The sequence below is a fragment of the Python bivittatus genome, unplaced genomic scaffold (genome assembly GCF_059951505.1).
Source record: "Python bivittatus isolate LINGU-HERP-01145 unplaced genomic scaffold, Pbiv_v1 ctg000270_np1212, whole genome shotgun sequence".
In the NCBI taxonomy this organism is placed as follows: Eukaryota; Metazoa; Chordata; class Lepidosauria; order Squamata; family Pythonidae; genus Python; species Python bivittatus.
The window spans coordinates 3992747-4007845 of NW_028277050.1; the positions used below are offsets into that span (position 1 = coordinate 3992747).

Here is a 15099-nt window from a genome sequence, read left to right on the forward strand (position 1 = left end):
TTATTAAAAGAGGTGATACAGCTCTGCAGCATAAGCTACAGTGCTCTCCTCAGACTGTTGACCTTGCTTTTGGACATTAAATGCCTAATGGTGTTGGTGAGAAAGGAGACTTCACTCATTTCACCAGTTTCCAGATGTTCTAGTCTTGCATGATCTAATTATGGCTAAGTCTGTCTCACAGTACTTACTTCAGGATAAAATGGAAACCTCTCTGCATATGAATTCCAAAAAGCAGGCTAAGTTAACATCCAACCCAGTATTCCCAAGAGCAGACATAATTAACCTGGAATTGCTTCAGGATTTCCCTACTGAGTTTTATTCAGTTTGTTTATCAACAGCTTTTGTAGTTGGATTCATTCTTCCCACTCAGTGCTCATCTCCCAGCAGTATCTCACCCTTGTGATCGCATAAGTGCTGTGTACTAGCCAAATATTGCCAGAATTCAAAAACATTTATACAGTGTTTTTTCTGGCTTTCCTCTTATCAGTGAACAACCTAGTTTCCTTACCTGAAAGAAATCCATATGCAATTACTTTAACCTACACCTGCCCCAGATATAACAAACAAACTCTCCTTACAAAATGATTATTTCTACTGACATCAAATAGACCCATTGTGGATCATGATCAGTCACTGAAAAGAACAAGCTGACTATAGCAGGCTTATGCCCAAGGAACACAGTCAGCTGGAGAATTGCAAAGGTCATCTCTATCTTCACAAATGGGAAAAAGAAGGATCTGGGGCTACCAGAACAGTCACCCTGACTTTGATATCTGGGAAGATTCTAAAGTAGATCACAAAGAGCTTGTTCTATAAACACTTTGAGAACAATATGGTGATTACCAGAAATCAGTAAGAATTTGCCAGACTATGACAAATGCCTACTTTTGGTATGGCACAATAGTGCCCTCTAAAGCTGCTGGTAAATTGACTTGAAAGCCTTGCATAAGCAGTGCCCGTACCCCTGCAAATCAGAGAAGGAAACTTGATCGGTCAAAACTACAGTTATTCTCCCTCAAAAGACTAGTTTCCAATTTCTGGATAATATCTGGATGTTCTTTAAAACTAACAATAGTGTTCAGAAAAGAAAGGAAAAAGGAAAAAAGAAAGAGAGAGAAACAAGGAAGTCTGCCTACAAATATCCAGTCACGAGGCCCAGATGATCTGTTTCTAACTATCATCCCTGCAGTGAACCTTGAACATGTGCTGAATCCCAAAATCTTTTTCAAAGATATAACAAATAACTTGTTTAACAAGGCTGACTGGACTGCTTTCCTTTGGAAATCTGTGCTCCTTATTTTTTTCCCCCCTATATTTCTGTTTCCCCAAATAAATTCCCTTTTTTATATCTAGAAATTTGGCTCATAGGTTTAATAAGAGAATTACTCATTAATACTCCCCCCCCCCCCATTGCCAATGCAAGTCTTCATGATAACATAGCTGTTGTGTTTCAGGATTGGTGCAAGAAAGTTTTGTGTTTCTCATCTTTGGACAGAAAATTCAAAGCAGATTTATTTCTATTTTTCCTGGAGCTGGGCTGAAGAGAGAAGTCCTTGGAAGGATTAAGAACTCCCAAGTTGGACTGATTAAGGAGTGTCTGAAGTGGACTCTATCCCAAATATCTTTTATTGGCGAACCCTTGGATAAAGAGATCTGCCAGTGAAATGTGTGTCTATATGTATATGTTTTAATTATATACCCCACCGAGTTTATAAAACTAGCCTTATCTCAGGTTTAACACTTCAATAATCCTACTTATTTAATATATTATGCTATAAACATAATATATTTTGGTTTCAACAATGCATTTGATAGAATACCCCAACACATTCTGATGAGCAAACTAGATAAGCATAGGCTGGATGGCATGACAATCAAGGGGATATATCGCTGGCTCAGAAATGGTACTCAAAGAATGCTTATCAAATCAAACTGGAGTGCCATACATTTCAGTCTTAGGCCTTGCACTCTTCAATTTTGTTCTTAATGACTTGGATAACTAAGGTGGGAATGGTTATCAGATTTGCAGATGATCCAAAATTAGGAGTGATAGTTAATATCCTTAAAGATAAAAAGAAAAGAAAAGAAAAACAGAATGAAAACTAAGAAAAACAAATGCAAAGCTTCCCATTCACGAACAGAAAATCAAGTGCACATTTATAGAATGGGGAGCAAACATGGCTTGTTAGTGGTACTTGTGAAAGAAAAATGCAGTATTAACTGATTGTATACTAAATACGAGTCAGCAATGTGACTGATTGCAAAAAGGCATGTGTAGTTTTAGGCTGTACCAAAAACTGTTATGTGTCTAGTTTTGGGCCCCACATTCAGAGAAATGAGAACAGGTTTAGAGAATGACAGCAAGGATAATCCAGGGACTAGAAATTTAGTCATATGAAGAGAGCCTGAAGGGGACATGTTTAGGCTTGAGAAGACAAGACTGCAGGAGAATATGATAACCCTCTTCAAATACTTGAAAGAAAGTCACACAGAAGAAAGTCAAGACCCATTCTTTCTCTGTGTAGAGTGCAGGGTGTGGAATAATGGATTCAAGTTACAGAAAGACAGATTCCAATTGAATTTCCGGGAAAAAAATGGCAATGGTAAGAGCAGTTTGACAGTGATGGCTTCCCCTTCACTATTCAAGCAGAAATGAGACAGCTATTTGTCCTAAATATTTATATTTGCATTCTTGCACTGAGCAGAGGGTTGGATTTGATGGCAAAAATGGTCCCTTCCCGTGTGATGGTTCTGTAAGTTGCAAGCATAAAGAAACCTTGACAGTACCGATTTCCCTTGCAACCAAGTCCCTCAAAGCTTGTAATCCATGAAGCTGCAGGAGAAGTTCCTCTCTCTCCTTCCAGTTCCTTTTTCCAGGCATGCATGTCTATTTTACTGAACTACCGTTGTTCTTTGGATGCTGCTGCTATTTTTGCCAGACAGAGAAGAGAAATGAAGAGCTAAAAACATGCAGTCTTAGGCTCCGTTTCCTATCATTATCCTGAAGTCGGATGTCAGAATGTATTTTCACCCCTCTCCTTGTCAAGAAAACTTCAGGGACTTCTCCAGGCAGTCGCCAGAAATCAACACTGACTTGAAGGCACACACCACCCCAACAACCTCTACCCAAAAAGAGGGGAAATCACTTTACCTTCCTTTAATTGAATATCTGTCCTGAGGAAGAGATCTTAAAAAAAGAAAACTTGCACTCTGTTTGTGAACTTTTGTGTAATATACTTGATTGTTTCTTCACCTCTCAACCTTGTCTGGTAGTGGAGGAGAAGGGAGTGTTACTTGTATTAACTGAATGTCATTTCTCTGCCTTTTGTCTAAGATCAAGGGTAACTGAAATAAATACACAGGCATCTGGGAGTTAACTCCACTGAATACACTGAGACTTATTTCTGAGTAAACCAAACAGTGGGCTGAAAATTCAGCAGATCTATGCAATCATGAAGCACCTTGTTCAAATCCAGAATTATACTGAAACAGTGGGGCCATGGCAATTATTCCTGAAAAGGAAATTTAAAGGGTAGTACCAGTTATTTAAATACGATAATTCTTTGTCTTGTCACTCCATTTTAGCTTAATGCTTTTTATAATACTTTGAAATTGCTGCCTTGAGAAAGAGCATATCAAATAATGTGTAAGGCCTTCTCCAGATGATACTCAGACTGGATTTGCAGGCTGAAAACAGCAAATGAAAAATACATCTCCCTGCACCTTAACCCACCCTTGCGCACTGTTCATCTAAACAGATGCACCAATGTGTGCATTAGAAATAAGTTTGAAATGTTCTTCTGGGAAGGCAAGAGGAATATTACTATTTCTTTTCCCCGCCTCATTATCCTTTCATAAACTTCTAATTCTGCAGTCCACCCTTACCCCCAGAACCTTCTTCTAAACAACAAAAAAAAAGAAATGCTATTTTCATTGTAATTGATTTGTGTGGGGGTCAGTAGGATATATTTTAGGAACTTCTGTCAAATATTTCAATCCTTTTACTGGAGTAAACATTGAAAATCATGGCATTTACTTCTGAGAAAATGTGTAGGCTTGCATTACAACCTCCACTTACTTGCAGATCTTGAAAAATATATTGGATTAAAGGTAAAGATTTATCATAGACATCACTCACACAGATACGTGTAACAGCTCATACATCCCAATTTTCAATAAAAAAAAGATCCTTGCTGACTCCTTTGCCAACATTAATGAGCAATACACTGGATAATCAAACTTCCCTAGTGATGCAAAAGAATTTCTAAATGGAAATGAAAGGAGCTGAATTAAATATTTTTGAAAACTTGTGAATTATATAGATCTAAATATTTAATAAGCACACCACATGGGACAAATTTAAGTCTGTGAATGCAAGCCTTGGAAAAGTACCTATTGCCTGAAGCCAACAACTTGCCATTCTGTCACTCAGTTTTCATAAGTGGCTATTGTAAACTACTTCATTAGCAAGTATGCTGGTGTTAATTAGGCAAATAGGTGGGAATGAGTTTCATTTATAAATGTGTTATTGATTTCTGCCTTGTTTTTTATCAGGTGTTCTCAGGCAAATGCAGCAGGCTCTCGATGTAACTTAGTCTGGGTTGGAATGGGTTGGGAAAGGGGGAAAACAAACAATACTTCTGAACAGTGGCAAACATTTGCTTAACCAACCTTGTAATTTGTATTTGGTTTGCCATTTCATGATGCCTTTTTTATATTTAGGGGGTAATGCTGAATCCTTGGTAGTTTTGAAATCTGGACTATGTATGTCTGAACTACATACATAATTTCCTCAAAGAGTTTTATTAAATGTTGAGTTTTTCCTGTTTAAAAATATTTCTACAGTAAACATATGCTAATAATGACCTCCCACAAAATATGTCTACAACTCTATGTATAATTATGAGGAGTAAAGTAATTGAATTCCATTGAAATTACTCCTGAATAAACTGCATAGCAGTGAGCAACTGATACAGAAATAATTATTTTTGAATTATTACTTCCAGTGTGATAATGGTTATTCACTGTTACAATAAACATCATGAACACTATAATTATTGTAAAAATCATCATACTTATTTCCATACTGTTATGGATTCTTTTCCTTCAAATGTCACGTAAGTTCAAAATATATCACATATAATTAGAGAACTAGTTCACATAATATGCCACATTCAAGTGTTGTTATTTTGTTCTGACTTTATGTTATATGCATACAGCTACTTACGGATTTTTATTCCATTCTTTATAATTTAATGTTATGTGTGAAGTCCTTAACACCATGTGCTATGGCTTGTTGAATAAACTATGGCTTAATGTAACATGTGAATTTAGACATCCCTTTGCTCTATATCAATATTTGCATTCTTTTCTGGCACCAATTTAATATGCAGAAGGTAGTGTAGACTCCCAGCCACGTAGAGGTCATACTCCTAGATAGTGCTATGTAGCTGTCAATGTCTGGATATTGGAAGTGCAACTGGTCATTCTACCTGATTCTGGGGCTGATGGGAGCTGGTCCAAAACAACTGGAGGGCATCAGAATACTTCCCTGTGGAAGGGGAAAATACAGTGCTAAGAGACAAATTTCCATGTCATCTCCTTCCCCATTTCAAGGTCAACCCTCCTGTCTACATGGGATGTGGTCACCAGTGCCATCAAGCAAGTGGCAACGTAGTGAGTGTTGATGTGGTGGTGAGCAGAAGAGATCTTGACTGATGACAGTGGAGCATAGTCATAAGAGAAGAAGACTCACAGAGTGGCACAGAGCTTGGTGAGAGGTGCCTGGAATACAAGGGAGTGGCACTTCTCAATAGCAGGCCTTAGCAGCTTGGTGGCAAGCAGAAGGAACAGCAGCCCAGGCAGCAGGCAAATATCAGTGGGGTGGGGGAAAGAACAACCGGAGACAACGTCATTGCCAATGGCCAGCAGTCCCCTCTTCCCCCAGCCACTGCAGCCGTCAAGAGCCAAGCCAGCAGCTACATCAGCCTGGCACAGATATTGTCCATCCCTCTAACCGGCCAAGGCAGCAGCAGCAGCAGCAGCAACTCCAACCCCTTTATCCATCCAGTCAGCCCAGCAGACTGCCAGCAGAGCCTGGAGTAAAAAAAACAACTCACTGGTTACAGCCAGGTGTCAAACGCTTTGGGCAATATGGCCAGGCACTTGAAGGGACTGTAGATATAATTATAAAGTCAGGAGGCTGTGGAAGGAAAGGGGGATGAGGTCAAAGATCTTTAATGTGGACCCTTGGAGAGAGAGAAGAGAACGTTGGCCAAAATTAGAGTAAAGGCATAAACAAAAATAGAATTTTAAGAAATCGATTTACAGCACAAAAAAGAAGGGGAGAGTCAGAAATTAAATACTTACCTATACTATTTTTAGGGTTTTTTTTCCTTTTTCCTTTTCTTTTAGTATTTATAAATAATAAAATACTGGAGATTTTGGCATTAAGCTCAAAGATTTATACTTCTTTCCTATTACAAAAATGTACTTTTGGTGTGGTTTATCTTTTATTAATGTTATGTTGAGCATCAATTGTATAACTTCAGTAATTTTCTTGGTCCACTTAATGATATTATCTCTTCTGAAACTATATATTAAATAAATAAATAAATAAATAAATAAATAAATGATAAAATTTAAAAAAGAAAGAAATAGATTTACAAATTAAGTACAGTTATATAACTATTAAGGAAACAGGCAAAGAAATATGCAGGCTTAAGGTAACGTAGGTTTTGGGAAATAAGGAATAAAAACAGTAGGAACTAGGTTTAAGAGAGTAAGAATAAAACCATAGTAATTAAGATAAATGTGTAGAATAACACAGAAATCAGCTATAGGATGTACAGAATACAGAACTGTTAGGTTAAGCCCAAGCTTTTTGGTGTTTTTTAAGAAAAAAATTATTTTAGTCTCAAGCAGAAAAATAATATCCATTTTGGAGGACAAAAGCCTATTCTGTGTGCATCTGTTGTGTGATTTGCAAAGAATCTTGAACACTGCCACTGTTCCAGTAGCATTTTGGAGGCAGTTAGATTAGCAGCAATAGGTGTAACACTTTATACTAACTGTATTTAGATTTGAGATCCAGGGAAATGCAGTGGTTAAGAGTGCTGGACTAGAATTGGTTACACCCAAGTTCAAGTCCTCACTCAGCCATGAGAATTACTAGCTGACCTGTTGATTACAATCTCTCAGCTTATCCTGATTAAAATAAAAAATTTGAAGAGGATAAAATGGAAAAAACCATGTATGTTATTCTGAACACCAACAGAAAAGGCAAAATATGAATGTAATATGAGCAAGGGAATATCAGTGAACAGTAATAGTAACTCCTCCTCCTTCTCATCTGCAGAAATGAATATTTATAACTTACGGTCTATATAATATGACTACAGTAGTTTATCTGAACAAATACCTCAGTAAAAGGTACAACATTTTTAATGTGGGTGCTGTTGGGGATTGAGAAGGAAATAATTACTAAGAAAATGAAATAGAATACATAAACATCTTCTTGGATATAGAGAAAAGAATCATATATTTCTGTCCAAATTGCAGATCACTACAACTACAGGAGAATTTGTTAAAGGTATCACCAAATCTAGGAAGTGCAATCTATTTGCCCTAAACGCTGTATTAGTCAGTGTCTCCTCTCCAACTTTTGTTATTTTCACATCAATCTCATGGTGTAAAAGAGTTTTAACCTTGCATTTTTATTTGTGCATTTTATTTGTGTATATTTACTACTTTTAATAGCTGTTAGAATATAGCCTGCACCCATGTTTTTTTGGGAGCATGAGGAAGGTAAGTAGGGAAATGAGGTCCACATTGGTCTCCTATAAGTTTAGAATGGAGCTGTAATTCATTTCCTCTTTCAAAATGGGTGCAACAGAGCTCCACTTTCAAATCACACAGTTGAGAATCTACCTCCTGGACTCATGGCTCCTGCTCAAGGAACAGAGAGCAGCTGTGGCTGGGGGGGGGGGGCATTGTACAAATTCATCTTGTGTGCGAACTGTACCTATTCCTGGACTGAGAGGCCCTACTCATGGATACTCATGTCCTGCTCCTTGTTTGGACTCCTGTAGTGTGCTTTATATAAGGCTGCTCTTGAAGACCACTTGGAAACTTCAGCTGGTCCAAAATGCAGCGGTGCACAGTTTGGGGCACCTTGTGGTTCACCATGTTACACTGCTCTGCACAAGCTGCGCTGGCTCCCATTTTCTTTCCAGCTGCAGTTCAAGATGCTGGTTATCACTTTAAAGCCCTGTATGGTACAGGGCCAGGTTATCTGCAGGACCACCTCTCCCTGAGGACGTCTACCCATCTGACTTGATTGGATAGGGTGGGCTTGCTCCAGATCCCCCCTATTAAATGTTGTCATCTGGCAGGACCTAGGAAGCAAGCTTTTTCTGCAGCTGCGCCTACCCTGTGGAACAGCCTGTCCCCAAGATATGGAGGGCCCCTACCTTCCTTGCCTTCCAGAAGGCCCTTGACCTTCCCTTGGGTGTGGAGCCAGGATGGAGGGTGGGCCCAGGATTTGTGTATTTGAGAGGATGGGGGTTATGGTGTTTGGTGGTGTGAAAGAGCTTTAATCTTGCATTTTTATTTGTGTGTTCTTTAGTTGCCTAGGGTTGTTTTAAGGACAGGACAGCCTGGTGCGATATGGTTCATGAGGTCACGAAGAGTCGGACATGACTGAATGACTGAACAACAACAACAACAAGGGTTGTTTTATAGCATACAGGTGGCCATCTAAAATTTTCAAATAAATTAATAAAACAGGAAGAAACAGGATGAGAAATTACAAGGATCTTTCAATAAGGGGCTAGTAAGACACTTTTAAGTGCAGGTTTAGCTACATTAAAACTTTATTTCTCATTAAAAAAAAGGGGGGGGCAGGCCATTAGGGACAGTGGGAGGGGGGAACCTCCCAGAATGCAGTGATTTATTTTCACCTGGAAGGGGGAAGGAAGAAATATGGAAGAAACTATATTTTTGAGTAGGATTGCCAGAGCTGGTTGCAAACTGTGTGACTACTACATAGGAGCGAAGAGATAAGAAAACTCTGAATTTCTTCACCAGGCTTTTCCTGTGTGAATGCTGCAGATCATTTTTTTCTTCGTTTGGTTGCCCTCTTTCCTCTCCCTTCTCCTCCTGAATAAATATAGGATTTTTTTTGTTTTTTGTATTTATTCAAATTAATTATATTACATTACATTACATTATATGTTATTTGTGAGCTATTATGTAATTACATGGAAAGGGGTATAAAAATAAACTTAACAAATATGCCAACCAGCTCTCGCTCCCTCACATACTAAGCTTTGTACTCTGAAGGGAAATGAGACATCTTGGTTTGGACTAAATAACAGCCAATATTTATTCTCTTCTTTTGTGTTACCCCATCTTCTCCTCCTCCCTCCCTCCCTCCCTCTTACATATTAACCCTCTTCCCCCCCTTCAACAGCTATTGCAGCCCAGTGAATCATGAAAGTCTGACTTTTAAAAAAGAACAGCCCTTTTCTTAAGCAGAACCTCAGGGCTGCAGGATTGAACCATTCACCCTTCTTCTGTGGCAAACTCTGACAGCCAAGATCACCCTGCTGTTTGCCCAGATTTCATAGCCCTTAAAGCAGGCCTGCCTATATTTCTTGATTTAACAGTTAACTGGGATTTTATTTTATTAATTTATCACAGCACAAACCCAAGGACTTTTCAGAAGTTTTAAGCTTATCTGGAACCTCCTGGAAAGTTCTGGTCAGATCATCCTTCTAGTACTGTAGGGAACTTTGCTCCCATATGGGCTTCCGTTCTGTTGGGCTCGGTCTGAAAGAAAGCTAACTATTACCCAGAACAAGCACATCAAACAGCTGAGTTACTTTTGAGCTTTGGTTCAGTGCTCTTTTGAAACCCTAAATCCACCCAGGGTACAAATCTGTGGAATAGCTGAGTGGTGGGCTTGTCCACACAACCCTAAAGCAGTGCTGCTTTAAAAGAAGCCTGCAGGCCAGCTCTTTGGTGGATTTGCAGCATATGGGATATTTCTACTTAACCATGTGGGGTTGGTTTCAAGGGTTTCAATCCCATTAAAGCAGGATGCAAGAAGAAGGAAGTGGTGGGGAAGGGACTACAATGAACATTTCCCCAAAGGGAAGAGGTTTCTCATGCTGAGGCAGTGTAAAGGGTGCCCGGTCCTAATCATATGACACCCTTTGCCCAATCTTGCATATGTCTGCGCAGAAGCAAATATTACTTTCAGTCATCTTATTGCCAGATAAATGCACAGAGGCTTTCAGCTTAACAACTGTCCAAGACTTTTCAAGGGGTTGATTAACTTACGAATAAATGGATAAACCAATGGGCTTCATTATTTTTGACGTCTCCTTTTTAGTTTTTGCACTTATACAATTTTTCAATACCAGTATGATCTGTCTGTACACAAGATATATTATCCCTAGAATGAAAGCATGGGTTTATTATTACTTCAAAGGATGGTTTGCTACCATTTTGCTATGTATTATAGCAGGCGAGTTTTAAAAGTAAAGTAAAAAGCATAAACATAGTAGATGGGCTTAACTTCAGAGATTATTAAAACTATATTGGCTAAAAAATCTTGGAGACAACTCAAATGACTTTTTCAGAAGTTTACCCAAGATAAAATGTACAGGAGTAAAATAAAACCTGTAATGGCTTATTTATTTATCTATCTGCCTATCTTTGAGGAAGTAACGTAGAGTTTGTTAGATAAGGAATACTGAGGCCTCTAAGGAAATGGTTAAGTGGGACTTGGGAGACTGTACCTACACTTGGTTTCAGAGGCACAGGGTAGGCCAAACATAGGATTGGGGCTTTCTAAGACTTGGAGATGCTGGGGACAAAATGTTCATTGTAGTCCCCTCCCCACTACTTCCTTCTTCTTGCATCCTGCTTTAATGGGATTTTTTTCTCAATTAAAAAAAAAGTATTAAACTTCTCAAACAGCATCCATTCTGATGTCAGAATTAATAGAAGAATATGTTAAAATGATACATTACAAAATTGGAAGACAAAGCTAAATTATTGGTTCTACTTGCAATGTGTACAACGTTTGGAGATGGTTATCCTTCTCTTGTTTCATAAGTTAATATAAACAAATTATAGACATGATGACGTGATGACATAATTCTTGACTACTCACTCATTCTTTCCATCCTATCAGATACAGAATAAGTTATCTTATGCTGAGTCTAAACTCTATGATCTTCTATGTCTCTTTTTAATGTACTGCCTGAGGAAGACTTCTGTAATATTCTAGAACTAGGAAGGATGTATACTGTTTTGTAACTCTTTAATAGGCCCCAATAAATGTGTTGCTCGATTTTTTTTTCTTTATTCAAGTTATTCAAAAAGTTATAGCTTCCTTTTCTGATTTTTCATCTCAGCAAACTCAGATGTAGTCATCAAGTGACATTTCTCTCAGAAGATCCCATTATGTAGAGAGAAGAGATAATAGATGAGAGTCTTGGCTGCAGCATTGGAGACTATAATTTATTTTTAATCAGGGATAGTTTGGAGACTTTCTCTTTCATAGTTTGAAATGGACAAAATTAGAAAAAGGTGAAAAGCTATTCCAAAGTTTGGAAAAACTTTAATCAGCTCCTTATTGTAAATTGTCTTCAAACTGCAGTTTTATGGCTGATCTTAGAACTATCCTATTAATCTGCATTATTTAAGAAGAGAATGAAATGTTTTTGTTCTCATGAAAGAGAAATTTGAGACGCTTTAGATTAGTCACAAAAACATTAACATTTCTTTCCAGAGAATCCTGACTTTGGGAAACCAGGTCTAGCCTTGGTAGGAAAACAGTTTCACAACTTGAAGTTTTTCTAATCTAATGTTATACATTTCCACCCTGAACCTGTCTCTTCTACTTAGCCTGCAGTGATGTTTTCTATCTGGGAAAATTGATTTGTGTCTCTGTACTGTTGATCTTTTATCTGAATATGAAGTTCCCACATGGGGAATAATTTTCTTTGCTTTTTCCTCATTTTTTTTTCAAAGCTGTTACAGATATTATGAACAAAAGTGACGAGAGAAGAAAGCAATTCTTTTCTTGACATAACATCAAGGCCTAGTTTTTGTAGGATTTTGCTGTCACAGCCAAAATTGTGAAGGACTTTATGCCAGAATATTGTCAAAATAGTCATTTCAAATGCTTCAAATGTCTTTTTTTTAATTAAAGTGTTTGCTTCTAACTTCACGAGTTACTCTCTCTTTGGAATCTTTTACAACCTTCATCAAGAATTTCAAAGTCAAAAGAGAAGGCAAAGGCTTGTATGGCATCTTCTCAGCTGGGCCATCTTGATTATGACAAATTTTTGAAAGTGATCTGTGGTGTATTTAAAAAACACAACAAAATCAAGGATTAAATATAGTTTACGGGCCACTGTGGGTAGATGTTGAATAGAAAGAACATAAAGGCTTAGGTGGAGAGCCAGTTTGGTGTAGTGGTTGAGGCACCAGGCTGGAAATTGGGAGATCAGGAGCCTAGTCCCACCTTAGGCCCAAAGCCAACTGGGTGACTTTGGGCCAGTCACTCTCTCTGAGCCCTAGGAAGGAGGCAAGGTCAAATCACTCCCAAAAATCTTGCCAAGAAAACTGCAGGGACTTGTCCAGGCAGTCGCCAGGAGTCAAGAAAGACTTGAAGGCACCTCCCCCCTCAAAAAAAAAAAAGGCTTAGGTGAGGGAAAATAACTATACTACATAAAGATTATCACTTACACTGTTTTACTCAGTCAGGTTTAGGAAACGTCCAGCATAAGGCACAAACACAGCTTGGTTATTCATGCTGTGTTTTGTTGTTTGTTGTTGTTGTTTGATTGTCTACTCATTTATCATATGCCTGTCCTTCGCAATTACTGAAATCTAGTTCATACTTTTGAAGAATGACGATGATAATTTCACGCAGGTTTATTCTGGTGTGGCTGTCAGTTATCAGAAAGCCCCAAAATCACTCCTTTCCTTCTTCATTGGCAGTATTGAAAAATGATACATTAATGTTCTATATAAAAATGACTGGTATAAAGTCGACAATAGGAGAACAACACTGCACTTTTTAAATATTCTGAATCATGGGCATTCAGGGAGGCAAATTACAAAACACACATCATGACACAAACTCTGCCCCTTACAAACTTGAGTGTGATGTCATGACACAAGTACCAAATGGCACAATAACAAAATAAGTGTTATTGTAGGATTCTCATAAAAGAATGGAAGTCTTCTTTCTGGAAGAAATTTTGTTACAGCAACAATATACTTCAAAAGGTTTCCAGTATCTGATCTCTTTGTATATCTTTCTCTTAAATTTTCCTTTAAGGTACCTGCATGGTTTTTCTATACAGTAAAACCCAAGTAATAACATTTTTTGGTGTGATACTGTTCTTTTTTCTCATAATTTACAAGATCTTTTTTCTCCATAGTTCTTCCCATTATTAAAAAATTATTATTAAAATAATTGTGAATGAGTGACAGTGTTTACAGGCAAACTAGTCAACATTTCATGTTGATACAGAATAGAAAGTCTGTTCTGATTATGTGGTCTCATCATTTCCTAGTAGAAGATGCCAGTTGTAATATTGATAAGGCAAGTGATGAAACAATTGTTTTGATTTCATGATGCAAACTCCACCCTTTTGATACATGCATGATCACATTGCACACATATACATAAAGGGTGGAATTTGTTCACAACATTGCAATGCTCATTTTTTCTTTCTGAGGAAATCATCCTTCTGCAAATACTTCTGTCTGGATTCATAATGGGATATACCATAAGTTGAAGGAAAAAAGAATCTAAAGTTTCTAGTTATTTGATTAATTTAGACAGTTGTCTGAGAGACAGTAAAATAAAGAGATGCAGAATAAAGAAGATAGTAACAAAAGTACTGCTTTAATCTGGTGTCTGTTTTAAAATTGGAATACATTTAGGATTGGTCCATGCTGATAAGAGTTTTGAATTGACTGTTTAAAGATCCTCCTAAGGCTTATCTCATTAAGATAATATATTGATAGTTTGCTAAGAATCTGAATTTATCTCAAGGTACTTTAATATAATCACTTCAGGACACATACCTAAATTAATTGCTCCCTCACCCTACCCCCAACTATTTAATCTCTCTCATTCCTGGCTGTTCTCAAATCTCTTGCAGCCAAAGTATCATGGTAATGTCAACAAATCACATGTATTTAAATCCATAATGTCAAGATTCTCTGGAACATACATTCATATATACAGTATTATGAAAACAGCACAATGCTGTTTGATCTTGTCCTGTTTCTTATTCTAATGATCAAAACTAAATAATAACAAGTGTCTGCACATGCTCTTGACTTCTTGATACAGTTTTAAACCAAATGTTACAGTGATCATATTGAATTGAGTAACAACAGCTACTTTTTAAATTAATTGTAATTTTTGTTTTTATTTCTAGGTTTTGAGTTTTGGACATTTGTCGAAGGTGTTGGTTTTAGAGCTAGTCTATTCTGTTCTACCCCTGCTTCACTGAATTGCAATTAAAGCGAATATCCCTGGGAGGATTACCAGCAGAGAGAAATCTTGATATTTTTCTTTTGAGAACTTCCACTGTTGAAGTAATCTTAAATTTTGGACCACAGTCATGTGGTCACCACAGTTGCTGCTGTTCTTCACAATTCTCTTGGTATCTACAGTCCATGGTAAGTACATAAAATAATGCTGGTTTTCATCCATAAGTGTGTTTTCTGGGACTGAAAATTTCCAGCTCTTTCCAATTTGCAGCTTCGAAACCCATTTCTTGAAAATAATGGGGAAGAAGGTTTTTCGGATAGATTATTTTCTTTTATTTTGTTAACCATATCTTGCTAACCTAATCTAGATGTATTTGATTGCTTGATAACAGCAAGTATTCTTTTCTGAAGAAATGAGAAGTGCATGTCCAGAAGTAAAACATTATGGGGGAATGTTTTATTTCTACTAGAAAAGAGTGCAGCTGGAGGAATAACTGATGTTTGTACAATGTTAACTGTGATCAGAGCAGATTTTATTTATTATGTATTAAATTTATATGCCGCCCA

General features: G+C 37.4%; 1 protein-coding gene across 1 annotated transcript in view; it reads left to right on the forward strand.

The window, feature by feature from the left end:
• The window catches only part of ADGRL3 (adhesion G protein-coupled receptor L3), a 436049-nt gene that overhangs the window by 77858 nt on the left and 343092 nt on the right, over positions 1-15099 (forward strand). Inside the window, exon 5 of the mRNA XM_088138611.1 lies at positions 14478-14721. Within this exon, the coding sequence (XP_087994737.1) occupies positions 14664-14721 (58 nt within the window). The 5' untranslated portion in view covers positions 14478-14663. The remainder of the gene's footprint in view (positions 1-14477; positions 14722-15099) is intronic.